Source organism: Hemibagrus wyckioides, linkage group LG28, assembly GCF_019097595.1.
Source record: "Hemibagrus wyckioides isolate EC202008001 linkage group LG28, SWU_Hwy_1.0, whole genome shotgun sequence".
NCBI lineage: Eukaryota > Metazoa > Chordata > Actinopteri > Siluriformes > Bagridae > Hemibagrus > Hemibagrus wyckioides.
In genome coordinates, this window is record NC_080737.1 from 6250343 (window position 1) to 6266820 (window position 16478).

The 16478-nt window shown below is 39.8% G+C and overlaps 1 protein-coding gene across 12 annotated transcripts in view; it reads left to right on the forward strand.

The window, feature by feature from the left end:
• acaca (acetyl-CoA carboxylase alpha) overlaps positions 1–16478 on the forward strand; it is a 37713-nt gene that overhangs the window by 13637 nt on the left and 7598 nt on the right. For 3 of the 12 annotated variants that reach the window (XM_058382575.1, XM_058382565.1, XM_058382567.1), the window contains exons 28-46: positions 593–616; positions 3275–3418; positions 3959–4102; positions 4224–4326; positions 5214–5321; positions 5399–5455; positions 5714–5758; positions 5942–5983; positions 7782–7997; positions 8313–8468; positions 8548–8772; positions 9630–9785; positions 10062–10208; positions 10309–10578; positions 10732–10829; positions 10931–11051; positions 11336–11446; positions 14623–14766; positions 15568–15688. In XM_058382575.1, coding sequence (XP_058238558.1) covers positions 593–616; positions 3275–3418; positions 3959–4102; positions 4224–4326; positions 5214–5321; positions 5399–5455; positions 5714–5758; positions 5942–5983; positions 7782–7997; positions 8313–8468; positions 8548–8772; positions 9630–9785; positions 10062–10208; positions 10309–10578; positions 10732–10829; positions 10931–11051; positions 11336–11446; positions 14623–14766; positions 15568–15688 — 2432 coding nt within the window. The remainder of the gene's footprint in view (positions 1–592; positions 617–3274; positions 3419–3958; positions 4103–4223; positions 4327–5213; positions 5322–5398; positions 5456–5713; positions 5759–5941; positions 5984–7781; positions 7998–8312; positions 8469–8547; positions 8773–9629; positions 9786–10061; positions 10209–10308; positions 10579–10731; positions 10830–10930; positions 11052–11335; positions 11447–14622; positions 14767–15567; positions 15689–16478) is intronic. The other 9 variants (XM_058382569.1, XM_058382576.1, XM_058382571.1 and 6 more) reach the window with 7 other exon arrangements.

Below are 16478 nucleotides of genomic sequence, written 5' to 3' on the forward strand. Positions count from 1 at the left end.
GACAAGGCAAATTGCCCAGGAATATAGTCATCACTAACTTTGCATAAACATAAGCTAAGCTCGGCCTCCAGCATTAATGTGTATGCAGTCTAATACTGACTTCATAGCGTGACTAATTCATTTTTTATGAGTGCAAATGCTTTTATCGTGTTCAATTAAAAAAGAAAAAAAATCTGCATCTGCAATTTGTGCATGTTTAGCATGTTAGCTTGGATTGGCCTCGCTTAACACTCGCTGGCTTCACTCACGTAATTCAAATCATTTACAATACAGCCAAAAACAAAATGGCTGTAAAGCATATGCGAAGACACGTTTCACTCCATCGCATGCCTCACCCTTGACCATCTTTCAAATCAGCACTGTTGAAATCATTGAAATGCTGTGAATGTTGCATGTGTGTGAGGGACGAGGAAGCAGTCTCTGGTGATTTTTAGGACATTTAAAGGAGGACTATGTTGTAAAATTGTTGTCATTTTCAAGAAATATGTAAAATGTTTAAGTGGTAATTAGCGTCACACCACTCGAGACTGCTTCCTGTCCCTCTTGGCCTGACACTAACCGATCAATAATCAATAATGTTATTTGATTGCAGAGGGAACATCCCCACTCTAAGCAGGTACAGTACACATTCTTTCTACTGTCACGCAGTTTATCTAGCACTCTGTCCCGAGTAGGGATAATCTAGAGCAAGTAGTCTCAAAAAGCAACATGGCCAAACACTTTATCCTATAGACTTGTATTGAAACAAACACCGCCTCTTTTTTGTTTGTTTATTTGTTTGTTTGAGTTTGGAATAGTTGAATGATATGCTAGCACACTTAAAAATCCCCCCCCCCCAAACCTGTCAGATTAACTCCCGTTCACTAACTGAGCTAGCTTTAGCATTAAACATACTAAATATTTGTGAGATTAGCTCATGTTAACCTAGCCTTAGTAGTAGGTTTTGTTAATATTTACAAATATGTCAGAAATCCTGTCAGGAGAGCGCTTGTTAGCCAGTTGGCTAGCTTTAACAGGAAACATTTTGAACAGGTTATGATCAGGTTAGCTCATGCTAGGTTTAGCAGTAAATATTATGAACATGATTTAGAAATCCTGTCACATTATCATTTTGGTCATCTGGCTAGTGTTAGCAGCAAATTTTATTCATATGATTTACAAATCCTTACAGAAATCCTGTCAGGTTTTCTGAACATTTATGAACACAACGTAAGAAATCCTGTCAGGTTAGCTGGCTAGCTTTAATAGTAAATTTTCCGAATGTTTATGAAGATGACAGGATTTCTGTCACTTTAGCTTGTTAGCCAGCTGACTAGCTTTACCAGTAAATCTAGATCATTACATAAGTTTCATCAGAAATCTTGTCAGGTTAACTTATGTTTAAGTATCTGGCTAGCTTTAAATACTCTGAATGCTATTAAGTATGATGGATAGCCTGTCTGTTTTCGCTTGTTAGCCAACAGACTAGCTTTAGAAGTTAATATTCTGAGCTTTTATGAATATGACTCACAAATCCTCTTAGAAATCCTGTCAGGTTAGCTCATGTAGCTGGCTAGCTTTAGCAGTAAATATTACGACTATGATTTAGAAATCCTCTCAGAAATCCTGTCAGGTTAGCTTATGTAATCTAGCCGACTAACTTGAGCAGTAAACTCTGAACATTTATGAATACAACTTAGAAATCCTGTCAGGTAAACTCATGTTAAGTAGCTGACTAGCTTTAACAGTTAATATTCTGAATGTTTACAAATATGACAGAAATCCTGTCACTTTAGCTTGTTAGCCAGCTGACTAGCTTTACCAGTAAGTGCTTTATCATTATGACAGAAATCTTGTCAGGTTAACTTATGTTAATTATCTGGCTAGCTTTTAATGTTCTGAATGCTTATAAATATGACAAAAATCATGTAAAACAAAATCCTGTCTTTTTAGCTTGTTAGCCAGCTGACTAGCTTTAGCAGTTAATATTCTGAGCATCGATATGGCTTACAAATCCTCTTAGAAATCCTGTCAGGTAAGCTCATGTAGCTGGCTAGGTTTAGCAGTAAACATTATGATTATGATTTTGAAAACCTTTTAGAAATCCCATCACATTATCTCATTTTGGTCATCTGGTTAGCTTTAGCAGTAAATTTGATGAATATGATTTAGAAATCCTTACAGAAATCCTGTCAGATTAGCTTACGTAACCTAGCTGACCAACTTGAGCAGTAAATTCTGAACATTTATGATCTTAGAAATCCTGTCAGGATAACTTATGTTAAGTAGCTGGCTAGCTTTAAATGTTCTGAATGCTTATAAATATGACAGAAATCATGTAAAAAAAAAAATCCTGTCTTTTTAGCTTGTTAGCCAGCTGATTAGCTTTAGCAGTTAATATTCTGAGCATGTAGGAATATGACTTAGAAATCCTGTCAGGATAGATTATTTAAAGTACCTAGCTAGATTTAACAGTAAATATTCTCAATGTTTATGAATATGACAGAAATCCTGTCAGGAATCTTGTCATTTTAGCTTCTTAGCTAGCTGACCTTTAACAGTAAGCCTTGAAACCTTATGAATATGACAGAAATCCTGTCAGAGTAACTTGTTTTACATAGTTTGAGTGTATGTTTTGCAGTAGATATTCTTAAGAAGCTTTGTTTTTAAAGGAAAGTTGACATTACAGACAATTTTCAATTTACGTTTCAATTTTCTCTCATATTTTTTGCTTACACTCACCTAATAACAGACTTAACGTCGACATGCTAACTAACATTATAGCTTCAGTCATTAACCAGTTTATTCTATCTAGCGTATTTTAGCGCTATATTGAAAAAAATGTGACAATTTGTGAGCTAGTAGCTATCAGAAAATGTTGATTTTAACTAAAATATTTATTTCCACAGAAAGAATAGATTGTTGTGTGTAAATACGGTGCACAGAGCTCTATTCAAGATGATTGTTTCAAATTTAAGAGCAGTGTTTGACCATGCTACTTTTTTGAGTATATGTGTATATGCTCTGTGTGTGTGTGTGTGTGTGTGTGTGAATTTACTGTGTACAAATTTATTCAAAAATTAAAGCCTGTCTGGGGTGATTTTAAGACTCCGAAACTAATTTAGCATGGCTTATTGTTGTGTTTACGTGTTTAATACAGTCCAGACCTCACGCTGGGTTTGAATTAAGTGTCTTAATTATTGAATTTAATTGGGACTTGCCCCTTGCTGAGTGGGTGTGTGTGTGAGTGTGTGTGTGTGTGTGTGTATATGACTGTGTGCCAATGTTCTCTCAGGAAACTCTCTTCACCGCTACCGGACAGCAAATCTAAAGCTAGAGCAGCTAGCCGTAGAGCCAGTGACGCTGGCACTGCCACTGCCATGACTAGCTCTGACAAACCTACAGCTAGTGCAGCTACATCTATTGACCTTGTGGACAGGTAGAACGGGAAAAGTTAGAGCTTTTCAATCTCCGGTACTGTTGAGCGCAGTATAAGGACGCTGAGCTCGACAATGCTAAACGTGCTAACACCGTGTGAAAGTAACATTTGTTATTAGCTCTGGAATCATTAATGCCCTAACATCTGAGATCGTAACACTCCGTGAACGTAGGGTGATGATGAGGTATTAGGGCGTTTCTTTGGTGAATCATGGGCTATAAGGGTGAAAGATTTCTTGGGTGCCATTTTGACTAACTTCCAGAGTTTTGGTTTGTTTTCTTGTCGTTGTTTGTGGTGAAATGAAAGAATGTGACTGGTTTACTTAAGGGAGTCGTGTGGTTCTTTTCCATTTCAACTTTTAATTTGCTTCCTTTTGAGTTGCTTTCAGTATTATTTAAGACTTTATATGTATTGCTAGCTGAAGCAGCTCTTAAGGAAACAAAGCTATTCGTTCACATCTTTTTAGGACACGGGCTTATTACAGGGTTTGTTCCACTGATTGTGTGTGTGTGTGTGTGTGTGTGTGTGTGCCACGCTCAGAATGTCCTTCTCGTCCAACCTGAACCATTACGGTATGGTACACGTGGCCAGCGTGAGTGACGTTCTCCTGGACACCTCCTTCACGCCACCATGCCAGCGCATGGGAGCCATGGTGTCCTTCCGCTCCTTCCAGGAATTTACCAGGTGATTCATTTTTTGTGTCTGTGTTTGATATTCGTTCATACCTCAAACACTTCTCACATAATATACTACACTAATATATTACATTACAGATATTTTTTTTTATCACTTTTTTCTTTTTCAGAAATATTAATGATGTCCTGAGCTGTTTCTCAGACTCTCCGCCCACCAGCCCCTCCTTCCCTGAGGGGGGAAACCCTGTACTGTATGGAGAGGAAGACAACAAGGTGAGTGCGCTGTTGGTCAGGCTGATGCTTATTTCTTTAAGTAGTCATGTTGATCGCAAGAAATGACATCACACATTACACTGATCAGGCATAACATTATGATCACCTGTCCAATATTGTGTTGGTCCCCCTTTCGCTGCCAAAACAGCCCTGACCCGTGATGCACTGTGTATTCTGAGACCTTTTTGTCAGAAAAAGCATTCTTCAGCAATTTGAACAACAGTAGCTCGTCTGTTGGATCGGATCACACGGGCCAGCCTTTGCTCCCGACATACATCAGTGAGCCTCGGCTGACCATGACCCTGTCGCCAGTTCACCACTGTTCATTCCTTGGACCATTTTTGATAGATACTGACCACTGCAGACCGGGAACACCCCACAAGAGCTGCAGTCGACTAGCCATCACAATTTGGTCCTTTGTCAAACTCACTCAGATCCTTACGTTTGTCCATTTTTCTGCTTCTCACACATCAGCTTTAAGGAAAAAATGTTTACTTGCTGTCTAAAATATTTCCCACCCACTAACAGGTGCCATGATGAGGAGATAGGTGAGTGTTATTCACTACACCTTTCGGTGCTCATAATGTTATGCCTGATCGGTGTAGAACAACAAGGGGAACTCGTTCCGACACTGGAGACTCCTTCCTTCTATAAATTGCAGAAAATTTGACTGTTTGTGATAAAAAAGCTACAAAGGTTAAAGTTAGAGGGTGGGCTTTGTGTTTGATTTTTTTTTTTTTTCCATGTAAAATCCAATTTTGTCTTTGTTTAATTCGAAGCCCTCACGTCGACAGGCACTAAAATCTGAAATGGTACAAAATGTTCATTAATTCATTCATGTCCTTAGTAACGGGTAAACATTTAGTGAAATGTCCATTTGTTTGCAGAGCACACTGGACGAACCCATCCACATCCTGAACGTTGCTATTAAGACCGACAGTGACATTGATGACGATGGTCTGGCTGCCATGTTCCGGGAGTTCACCCAGTCCAAGGTAAACCCCATTTCAGACTGCAGTCACACTAAGTACATTCATACACTAGCCTGCTGACTGGAATCTTTATTTTTCAGAAATCTGTGCTGTTTGAACACGGAATCCGGCGGCTCACCTTCCTCGTGGCTCAAAAGGTGAGAAATACATTTCCTCAGGATGCAACTCTGCTTCCGTTGTTTAATAATTTTTTTTTTTGTCCCGCCATCCCCGTTTTTCTTATCCGTGTCCGAGCTTTTACTAAAAAAATCCAAAATAAAAATATCAATTCAAATGATGTCCAGACAGAAATCAGATCTTTCTTTTAATTCAGACTCAAATCGAGCATGTTTCTACTTTTCTTTCTCTCTTTCTTTCTCTCCATCCCTCCGCTGCCTCGACGTCATTACTAACAGGATTTCAGGAAACAGATCAACTGTGAGGTGGACCAGAGGTTTCATGTAAGTATTTCTGTGTGATTTTTATGCAAGAGAACAGATTCTGCTCTTAACTCGTAATCACAGCTTGAACTGATCGCAGTTAAATGATTCACCAAACAGTGTGACAAATCCATGAATGTTTTGGGGTTTGTTTTGGGGGGAATGCAGAGGGGTTAACTGAGGTTTTGGTTTTTCCTTACACAGAGGGAGTTCCCGAAGTTTTTCACCTTCCGTGCAAGAGACAAGGTGAGTGAATGTTAAATGTTTGCTTTCTTTTCATCACAGTATGACAAAAACGACTGTAGCTACACTGTATTGGCAAACGCTTTGGGACGTCTGCCTTTACATGCACATGAATGTAATATGGAGTTGTCCCGCCCTTTGCAGGTATAACAGCTTCAAGTCTTCAAGGAAGGCTTTCCACAAGGTTTAGGAGTGTGTTAATGGGAATTTTTGATTATTCCTCTAGAAGTGCATTTGTGAGGTCACTGATGGCACACTGATGCTGGACGAGAAGGTCTGGCTTGCAGTCTATGCTCTGTTCTATTGCGTTGAGGTCAGGACTGACTCGCTCCTATGTCTTTATGGACCTTGCTTTGTGCACTGGTGTGCAGTCGTGTTGGAACAGGAAGGGGTCATCCCCAAACTGTTCCCACCAAGTTGGGAGCATGAAATTGTCCAAAATGTCTTGGTATGCTGAAGCATTAAGAATCCCTTTCACTGGAACTAAGGGGCCGAGCCCAACCCCTGAAAAACAACACCTGAATTCAATGATTTGGAGGAGTGTCCCAAAACTTTTGGCAATATAGTGTATCTGGTTTGTTTTAGATTTATTTATATTTAATAAATCATTAAATGTGTACTTCGAATAGATAAAGTTTTTTTTTCAGAATTCAGTAACTCAGTAAAGGATTAAAAGGGTAATATATAAATAAATAACAGGTATGAAGGAAGGATGGAAGTAAGGACAGAAGAACAGAAGGGAAAGAAAGACAGAAAGGAAGCAAAAAGAAATGGAAGGAGACAGAAAGAATGGTGGAAATGAAGGACAGATGAGACAAGGAGGAAGAAAGAAAAGGAGAGAGGTAGGAAGGAAAAGGAAGGAAGAGGGTACACATAGGGGATGAAAGAAGATAAATGAATGGAGGGAGAAAGAGGGGATAAAACAGAAGGAAATGAGGAAAGAGAGGGAAGGAGAAAGAAGCTGGGAAAAGTATATAGAAATAGGAGGAGGGAAAGATAAAGAATGGTAAGCAGGAAGAAAGAAGAAAGAAAGAATGGGACTGAGTAAGGAAGCACAGACAGAAAGAAGGAAAAAGAAAGGATGGTAGGAAAGACAAAGAACTGGGGAGAAAGGAAGAAAAGAAAGAGCACAGAAGGGGAAGGAAATAAGGAAAAAGAAGGAAAGAGAACCAACAAGGAAGGAAGGAATAATGGTGGAAGGAATAAAGGAAGAAGAAAGATAAGGGTAGGAAGGAAGGAAGAAATAAAAAAAAAAAAAGAGAAAGTGCTTTCTTTTTCACTCCAAAGCCGTTCTTGTAGAACAGAACTAACGTTGGCTGTGGTAGAGGAAGAGGAAGTCCTCCCCTCCTTCTCTCTCTCTTTCTCTCTCTCACTCTCTCTCTCTGATAGCCTCTCAATCATGGTTGATAATGGCTCCTCCTGACTGTGATAGTTTTCTAAAATGGTTCCACCAAAGCTCATTACTTTAATGAACTTTTTAATTATTTTGCCCATTTGAGAGAGATGACGTCCATTAGCTAGCTGTGATTACCTACATTTACTAAATCTAGCCTGCTATTAGCGCCGTGGGGGGAGGGTGAAGGGTGCGGCGGGCGGTGTTTGGTTAGATCGCACCACTTTCTGCTCTCGTACACTCCAAATTTAAAACAACTAATTTCACTCCCTCTTCTCCAGTTTCTTGTGTGTATTTCTTGGAAAGTTGATTGTTTTTGATGATTTGCGTGTGTGTGTGTGTGTGTGTGTGTGTGTGTGTGTGTGTGTGTGTGTGTGTGTGTGTGTGTGTATGTGTGTGTGTTTTCAGTTTGAAGAAGACCGCATCTACAGACACCTAGAGCCTGCTCTGGCCTTCCAGCTGGAACTGAACCGCATGCGTAACTTTGCGCTCACCGCCATACCATGTGCAAACCACAAGATGCACCTGTACCTGGGTGCCGCCCGCGTGGAGGTGGGCACAGAGGTCACAGACTATCGCTTCTTTGTGCGCGCCATCATCCGCCACTCAGACCTCGTCACCAAGGTAACCACAGGCACACTATAGAAAAAAACCTGCTGGTGCTTATTCTTAAATTTCCTTATATGGACATTTTTTGTTTTAGTTACAAAGGATATAAAAGTATCTAGCTAAAGGAATCAGTGCAAACCAAATTACTGGCTGTAACTTGTTAGATGTACAAATTGTTTATTAGTTTGTTAGGGGCCCAAGCACCTAAAGTTGTCTATCTCAGCCCATAGAACTGTCTGGTAACACGTTTGAGACACTGATTGCAGAGTGTCTGTGTCTTTTCTAGACATAACCGCTTTAATATGTTTTTTTTTTTGTCTGTGTATTTAGGAAGCCTCTTTCGAGTACCTGCACAACGAGGCAGAGAGACTGCTCTTAGAAGCCATGGACGAACTAGAAGTAGCCTTCAACAACACAACCGTCCGCACAGACTGCAACCACATCTTCCTCAACTTCGTCCCCACCGTCATCATGGATCCCTCAAAGGTTCAGCTCAAGAATTCTGTACTGTATTTCTCACATAGAAGCAAGCATTCGCTTTAAGAAAACCCTGTTTGTGTGTTAGATTGAGGAGTCTGTGCGCTCCATGGTGATGCGTTACGGCAGCCGGCTGTGGAAGCTGCGTGTGCTCCAGGCCGAGCTGAAGATCAACATCCGGCTCACGCCCACAGGCAAGCAGATCCCCATCCGCCTCTTCCTGACCAACGAGAGCGGCTACTACCTGGACATCAGTCTGTACAAGGAGGTCACGGACTCTCGCACGGGACAGGTGGGGCCCAATGACCGCCAGGTGGGGCTCACACGTCTCTCTCTCTCAAACACACAAACACACACTCAGTTTAATAGTTTTTACACAGTATCACAAGTATAAGCTATATCCATATTAAGACAAATAAGTAAAACATTTTTTGTCAGGATTTCCTCATATTTTTTTCTTTACAGCAGATGAGGTAGGTCTCATCAGGCCATGATTTGTCCACTGTAGGCTTTGTCCTTGTTAATTCGATCTAATATATATTTATTTATTCTGTATGTATTAGTCAGTGTTTGTCTTCCTGCTTTTGGCAGTTTTAAAAACAGCTCCTTTAATAATAATGTGCTGTCCTGTTTCAACAAAATACATATCCTAAAAGTAATGTTTGTATTTATTCATTCAACTGATTTTATATTGCTATTATTACTATTGAGTTTATTCTTCGATTTTCATGTCAATTTATAATTATTATTGTTAATGTACTTATTTTTATTTAAATGTTTCTATATTTTAGTAATTATATTTGTTTTTATTATAGTGTAAAAGTTAAACAAAATATGTTTTATTTATTTATTTATTTATTTATGTAATTTATAAATAAAAAAAAGTAAATAACAAATAATAGTAAATAATAAAATAATCAATAAATGATGATAATGATGATAATAATAATAATAATAATAATAATAATAATCAGTTTATCCTTTTAATAATTCTTAATAATATTAGTGCAAAGCTTTATGATTTATGCTGAAACAATGGCTTTTAGTGTGTGTTTTCTTCTTGAACCCAGACCCTCAGTGTCGTTCATGGTCACTGTTCTGTGTGTGGACCAGGAAGGGACCGTGTCTATTTTTTCCTATTTTTTTAACACTAACTTTTTTTTATTCCAGATCATGTTCCAGGCATACGGAGACAAGCAGGGACCTCTTCACGGCATGCTCATCAACACGCCCTACGTCACCAAAGACCTGCTGCAGTCCAAACGCTTCCAGGCCCAGAGCCTCGGCACCACCTACGTCTACGACCTGCCCGAGATGTTCAGACAGGTACACTCAGAAAGAAATCAACAGGAAATCATGTAGGATGAACATGAATGAAAAAATAAACAGTAAATGGATGTGAGTAAAAAATAATCAGAAATAATAGGTACACAAAATAAAACAATAAGAATCACAAAGTATGAATAAATCATTTTTATATAAAATTATTTATTTAAGACATTTTTTGAGGGCATGGTGTAAGACCATGGACTATTTATTTATTTATTTATTTTTAATTTATTCATTTCTTGACCCTCCACTGTCTTTCTGTCATTCACTCAGGCGCTGAAAAAGCTGTGGCAGTCCATGGATGCGTACGCTCACCTGCCCAAGTGCCCCCTGCCCTCTGAGCTCCTCACCTTCACCGAGCTGGTGCTGGACTCTCAGGGTCAGCTGGTTCAGATGAACCGCCTGCCTGGTGGCAATGAGGTCTGATGATCTTAGATATTCTTGTAAAAGTGAATCTGTTCTTAGAAACACCAGATGAATTATGGGCACTAAAAGGAAAGTCTTTCACTGTACTTCGTAGACCGGTATGGTGGCATGGCGGATGACCCTCCGGACCCCCGAGTACCCTGCAGGCCGTGACATCATCGTGATCAGCAATGACATCACCCACAAGATCGGATCTTTTGGGCCGCAGGAGGACGTCCTCTTCCAGCAAGCATCGGAAATGGCACGCGAGAGCGGCATCCCGCGCATCTACATCGCCGCCAACAGTGGCGCCCGCATCGGCCTGGCGGAGGAGATCAGACACATGTTTCACGTGGCCTGGCAGGACCCGGCCGACCCGTACAAGGTGATAAATACGCAGCATAATATTCACTATAAATAAGTTTATAATCTGTGACATCAAGAGTGCGCAATGCTAGATGCTCAGGACATGGAAGGCGTGCAGTGATCGAAAATACAATGGAACTTCATACGTTGGATGTTTGGTTTTGTCTTGCAGGGATTTAAGTACCTCTACCTCACACCTCAGGATTATAAGAAGGTCTCAGCACTGAACTCGGTGCACTGTGAGCACGTGGAGGACGAAGGGGAATCGAGGTGTGTACACATTTACGGTTTATTTAATTACTTTGTGGTTCTGTTACCTTCAGGGGTTTAATATATATAGTGTGTGTGTGTGTGTGTTCGTGTCCATGCAGATATAAGATCACAGACATCATCGGGAAGGAGGAAGGCTTGGGCGTAGAGAACCTGAGAGGCTCGGGGATGATCGCTGGAGAATCTTCACTTGCTTATGAAGAGATCATCACCATGAATCTGGTACAGGAGAAAAAAACACACACACACACACTCAGAGTTTAACCTTTATTAACATGTAACGAATTTATAAAATAAAATTCTTTTAAAAAAACTTTTTCGCATCACTCACCTGTCCTTTACGTTCATCTTGAGCATTAATAACAAAAACAATTTGTATGTTCAGCCCGGATGCCTGTAGCTGTAATCCTTGAAGCTGGTGTTTATTAGTTTTACATGGTGTTGTGATATTTGTATGATAATTGTGTAGTGGTGTTAATTCAGCACATGTGTGTCGTGTTGCTCAGGTGACGTGCAGAGCCATCGGGATCGGCGCATACCTGGTGCGACTCGGACAGAGGACCATCCAGGTGGAGAACTCTCATATCATCCTGACTGGAGCCGGAGCCCTCAACAAGGTGTGTGTGTGTGTGTGTCAGTATTAGAGCCATTCCTGATTTGTCCTGACTAAACAGAATGTGCATCCATCCAAACATGTGGCAGCAGCACAATCTATAAAAATCATACAGAATCAGATCTACAGTTCATATTCACATCGAAGATCAGAACAACAAAAAAATAGTTTGAGTTTTCCAGAAACAACAACAAAAAAAAAAAACCCCGTCCAGTTCTGCTAGTGGAAACCTCTGTGCTAACTCGAAGAACAACTCCTTACAAACGTGGTGCGCTTAAAAGCATTTCAGAACACATAGCATGCTGAACCTACTAGGATTTTTCACAAGGTGATGTTTTTAGAGAGGTAAAAATAAATAATCCAGCACTTTCCTGAACAATATATATTTTTTCACACCATAATTTTCACTTTATTTCTTTAATTTATTGGTTTGTTTAACAGGGACAGAGCATAGAAGTGTAAGTTGCTGTAAATGCCCAACAGTTCTTGGACAGAAATGTGGAAAAGTTACCATAAATAAAACAAGCAAATAAATAAATAAGAAAGCAAATAAATAATTAAATAGACAAAATTATTTAAGTTATTTATAAAAATGTACAAAAAAAAACAAAAATATTTTTTACAGAAAATAATGTACTGGAACAGTTCAAGTGTTCTTTAGATCTCGCTTAGATAAACCAATAATTCAGTTTTCTAAAATTAATCCAATTAATAAACTCTAAATCCGTATCCTCAAACCGGTTCATAGAAATAAAACAAAGAGTAAACAAACATTTTAGGTCTGGAATTGTTCTGACCCAGAAACGCAGGGTTTGAAAATATATTCTATAATCGGTTTCCACCTTTCTGACCCGCTGCACATTAATTGACGCAGCCGAACCCATTTTAGTCTCTCGTATACAAAATGGCCGTCATAATTGTTTGCTCGCTTGCATAAATCATTTCCGCGCTGCCCCGGCAGATAAGGCAGGTTTAATTTGCCGCCGCTTTAATTGTGTCAGTAAATTCAGGCCGCCGGAGTGCAGCAGGGTGACGCCGTAGGACCGCTTCTGTTTTGTTTTCTTGTTTTGTTTTTTTTTTTTCTTTCCTATCAATCAGATTCTCTCATCTGTGACTCGTGAGATTGCTGTTCGGTTCGTGTAATTAGGACATCTACATTTTTGGTAGCGAGGATTGTTAGGAGTTGTACAGGAAAGTGTGTTGGTTCCTTCTCCAACTGCTTTCTGTCTGTTTCCTAAAATTCTCCGTACTTGTGTGTTAATTATCCTGAACAGATGTAGTAATCTTCATCTCCAGCTTCCTTCCTTCCTTCTTTCTTTCTTTCTTTCGGAGTCCTGCAGGTCGGGTGGCGTTAATAGGAAAAGAAAAAAAAAAGTGACATTATTTGCATAGAAATAGCTCAATGCCTGAGGCTAGGGAAAAGGGCACGCATATCATTCCTCTAAAAACTCTCACTCCATTATTTTAGAACGTTGTTGCTACTCACTGCAGAAAGGGTTCTGCTTTCTCCCTGTGAAATTTTTTTATTTTTTTTTCCCCCCACCCGGTTCATGGTCCCGAAGGTTCAGTCGTCCTGTTCGTTAAAACTACAGTAAAATCCACAACAAACACAACCTGGGTTTAGGATTTAAAGTGCAGCAGATTCATCATCTCTACATGATCACGTTATTTTGTTAAACCTGACTTTACAAACTTTACGGATTCTGTGTAGGATTTCTGAAATTCACTGCAGGAATATGCAGTCTTTACCTTATCTCTCTTTCTCTCTCTCTCTCTCTCTCTCTCTCTCTTTCTGCCTCTCACTCTGTCTCTTTCTGCATATCTCTCTCTCTCTCTCTCTCTCTCTCTCTCTTTTTCTTTCTTGCTTTCTGTGTTCCTCTGACTCTATTTCTATTTCTGACTCTATATATCTCTCTCTATCTTCGACTAACTATATCTCTCCCTGTCTATCTATCTCTCTCTTTCTCCCTCTCTCTCTTCCTCTCACTTAGTCTGTGCAGCTCTGTCATTTTTTTCTCCCTCTCTTCCTCTCACTCTTCTCTCTCCATGTATCTTCCTCTCTCTCTCTCTCTCTCTCTCTCTCTCCCTTCCTCTCACACTGTCCCTGTGCAAGTCTCTCCTTTTTTCCCTCTCTCTCTACCTCTAACTCTTTTCTGTCCATGTATCTTGCTTTCTCTCTCTCTCTCTCTCTCTCTCTCTCTCTCTCTCTCTCTCTGCCTCTCACTCTTTTTTTCTCTCCACGTATCTCTCTCTCCGCTCTCTCTCCGCTCGCTCTCTCTCTCTCTCTCTCCCTACCCCCTCTCACCCAGTCTCTGTGAAGATTCTTTTTTCTTTCTCCCTCTTCCTGTGTCTCTCTCTGTCTCTCACTCACTCTTTCTCTTTGTGTATCCCTCTCTTTTCTCTTTCTTTCGCTGCCTCTCACACTATTTCTCTGTCTATGTCTCCATCTCTCTCTCTCCATCTCTCTCTCTCCATCTGTCTCTCTCTCTCTCTCTCTCTCTCTCTCTCTCTCTGTCTCTAAAGAGAGAACTCATTTCTTCCTGCTTATTTCAGATCTTGGCTTTAAGAGAGCAGAAGTAGATTTTTAAGCAGTAAAGTGTAACAGGGTAACAGGTTCTTCAGGTCAGTGGAGATACCAGGATGTCAGAGCACACCATGACGCTTCTTCTTTGTTATACTTTACGAGCTTCCCCGTCTCTCTCGGGCAGCTGCTGATGTATCGAGCACAAACACTCGATGGCTGAACTTCATGCAGCATGCTGGCACAGTAATTTATGATCCTTTAACCTCTACATATGGGGAGAAGAGGTCAGACTGCTCCCAGGGCTTTGAATAAGTCGGGGTCAGTGAGCTGGAAGCCTTAGAGCCATGACACCATAGCCGAGGCAATGGTATCGATCCATGCTGAGGGAAGCTGCGCGATTGAGACAAAATTCAAAGGAAAGAAGAAACGATATGAATAAAACACACAATTCACTTTGCTTTACTGGCAAGACTGTGTTAATATAACACACTTTGTATTATATCTTAAAACACAAGCTTAAAAAATTGTCGTGCTGGACACAATTAAAGCCTGATTTGTTGCTATGAATTTGTCAGTGCTGCTTGTAATCATTGTTGCTGAAGCGCTCTCTCTCTCTCTCTCTCTCTCTCTCTCTCTCTCTCTCTCTCTCTCTGCAGGTTCTCGGCCGTGAGGTTTACACGTCTAACAACCAGCTGGGAGGCATTCAGATCATGCACAACAACGGCGTCACTCACACCACCGTCTCCGACGACTTTGAGGGCGTTTACACGCTGCTGCAGTGGCTCTCCTACATGCCCAAGGTGGAGAAAAATCCCATCTACTGCACACTATGTCTAATCCTCATGCTTCAGCCCAGAGATAGTCAGGTTAAGAAACCCAGCCAGCTGATGACCTCATGAAATGAAATATGGGTGAATTAGTGATATCAGTGCTTTGTGTCCACACTGTGAGGAAAACGTTAACGTTCAGTACGTCTCTGTACACATCAGCCGGATATTTAAGTAGAAGTCTGCTCACATGGAACTTCCTCATCCAGTTCACAATACATCAAAAACATACAGAATAAAACAGGAGGAGTGCTTTTATGGGAAATTAATCAACCAATGGGTTACTGTTTGTTTTTTTTTTAATTTATTGAAAGACGTTGCAATCTATATTTTGTTTATTTATATTTTTATATTTTTATTTTTTATCCATTTAAAGCTAATATAAGGATTAAAAAATAGTTAGAGAAATCGTCACCACAGTACAATTTTTTAAATTATTAAAAGGCAACATGCTATATATTTTGTTTATATATATTTATATATTTTTATCCGTTTATAGATACATTTTAGTGTTGTAGACCATCCATGAAACAAATAAAAAAAAAATAAAATAACAATAATAATTTAACAAATAACAAATAAATAAATAAAGACTAAAAATATGCTAAGAAAATCAGTAAAATAGAAATTCAGTTAAATTACTATATATATATATATATATATATATATATATATATATATATATATATATATATATATATATATATATAATGTTTTTTTAAATATGCTTTTTTAAGGCGGTCTGGATTAAAAAAAAGTTTTTTTGTCTTTTAGAACACGTCGAGCCCTGTGCCGCTCCTGGCAGCCAAGGACCCCATTGATCGGCTGGTGGACTTCATACCCACGAAAGCACCGTATGACCCTCGGTGGATGCTGGCAGGACGACCCAATCAGAGTGAGCACACACACACACATACATTGTGATTGTGGCTGGAAGATGTTAAGGTGCTAAAACTGTTGAATGCAGAGGTTCGACTACATACAGGTTTTAGTTTCATAGAGCTTTTTTTTTTTTTTTTTTTAAAGAGAAATGTATGAACATTTTTTACGAGCTTAAAGACTTTTGCCTCCCATGTTTAATTGGTTTGCTTTGAAATCAGATAGTGGTGATAGAGGTGTGTGTGTGTGTGTAGCGCATGGCTGAGGGGGTCAGGAAGTGCACCAGTAGATCACTGTAGACTCGCTGTAAGATGTTCAGGCTCTGGGTTCACAGAGATAAGGCTGCGATGGATGGCCCTGCGCTTTCCAGCCAGGAGAGATTCCACATCTCTGTAATTACAGCACGGAGGGAATGAGACACGGCCTCCAGCTCAGACACACAGCTTAATCCCGCACTGACGTCATACACACCACTTTTATCAATGGAAGAAAAAAAAAAACATAGTAAGATCTCAGCGAAGAATGACCCGTAGAGATGCTGATGACTGAGGTGTTCACATTTGCAACGGAAATGATGCAACAAATGGGACCTTTATTGTAGGAGGAAGTGTAATGTTATAAGATTATAATGTTATGTATCTGTTTTCATCTAACTGCCTCTCTCTCTCTCTCTCTCTCTCTCTCTCTCTCTCGCTCTTATTCACACTGTTTTCTGTCTGTCTTGATATCCATATCTATGTCTCACAATGTTTCTCTATCTTCTCTATTTTCTTTTTGTCTCTCTCTTTTATTTTTTCTGTTTGTCT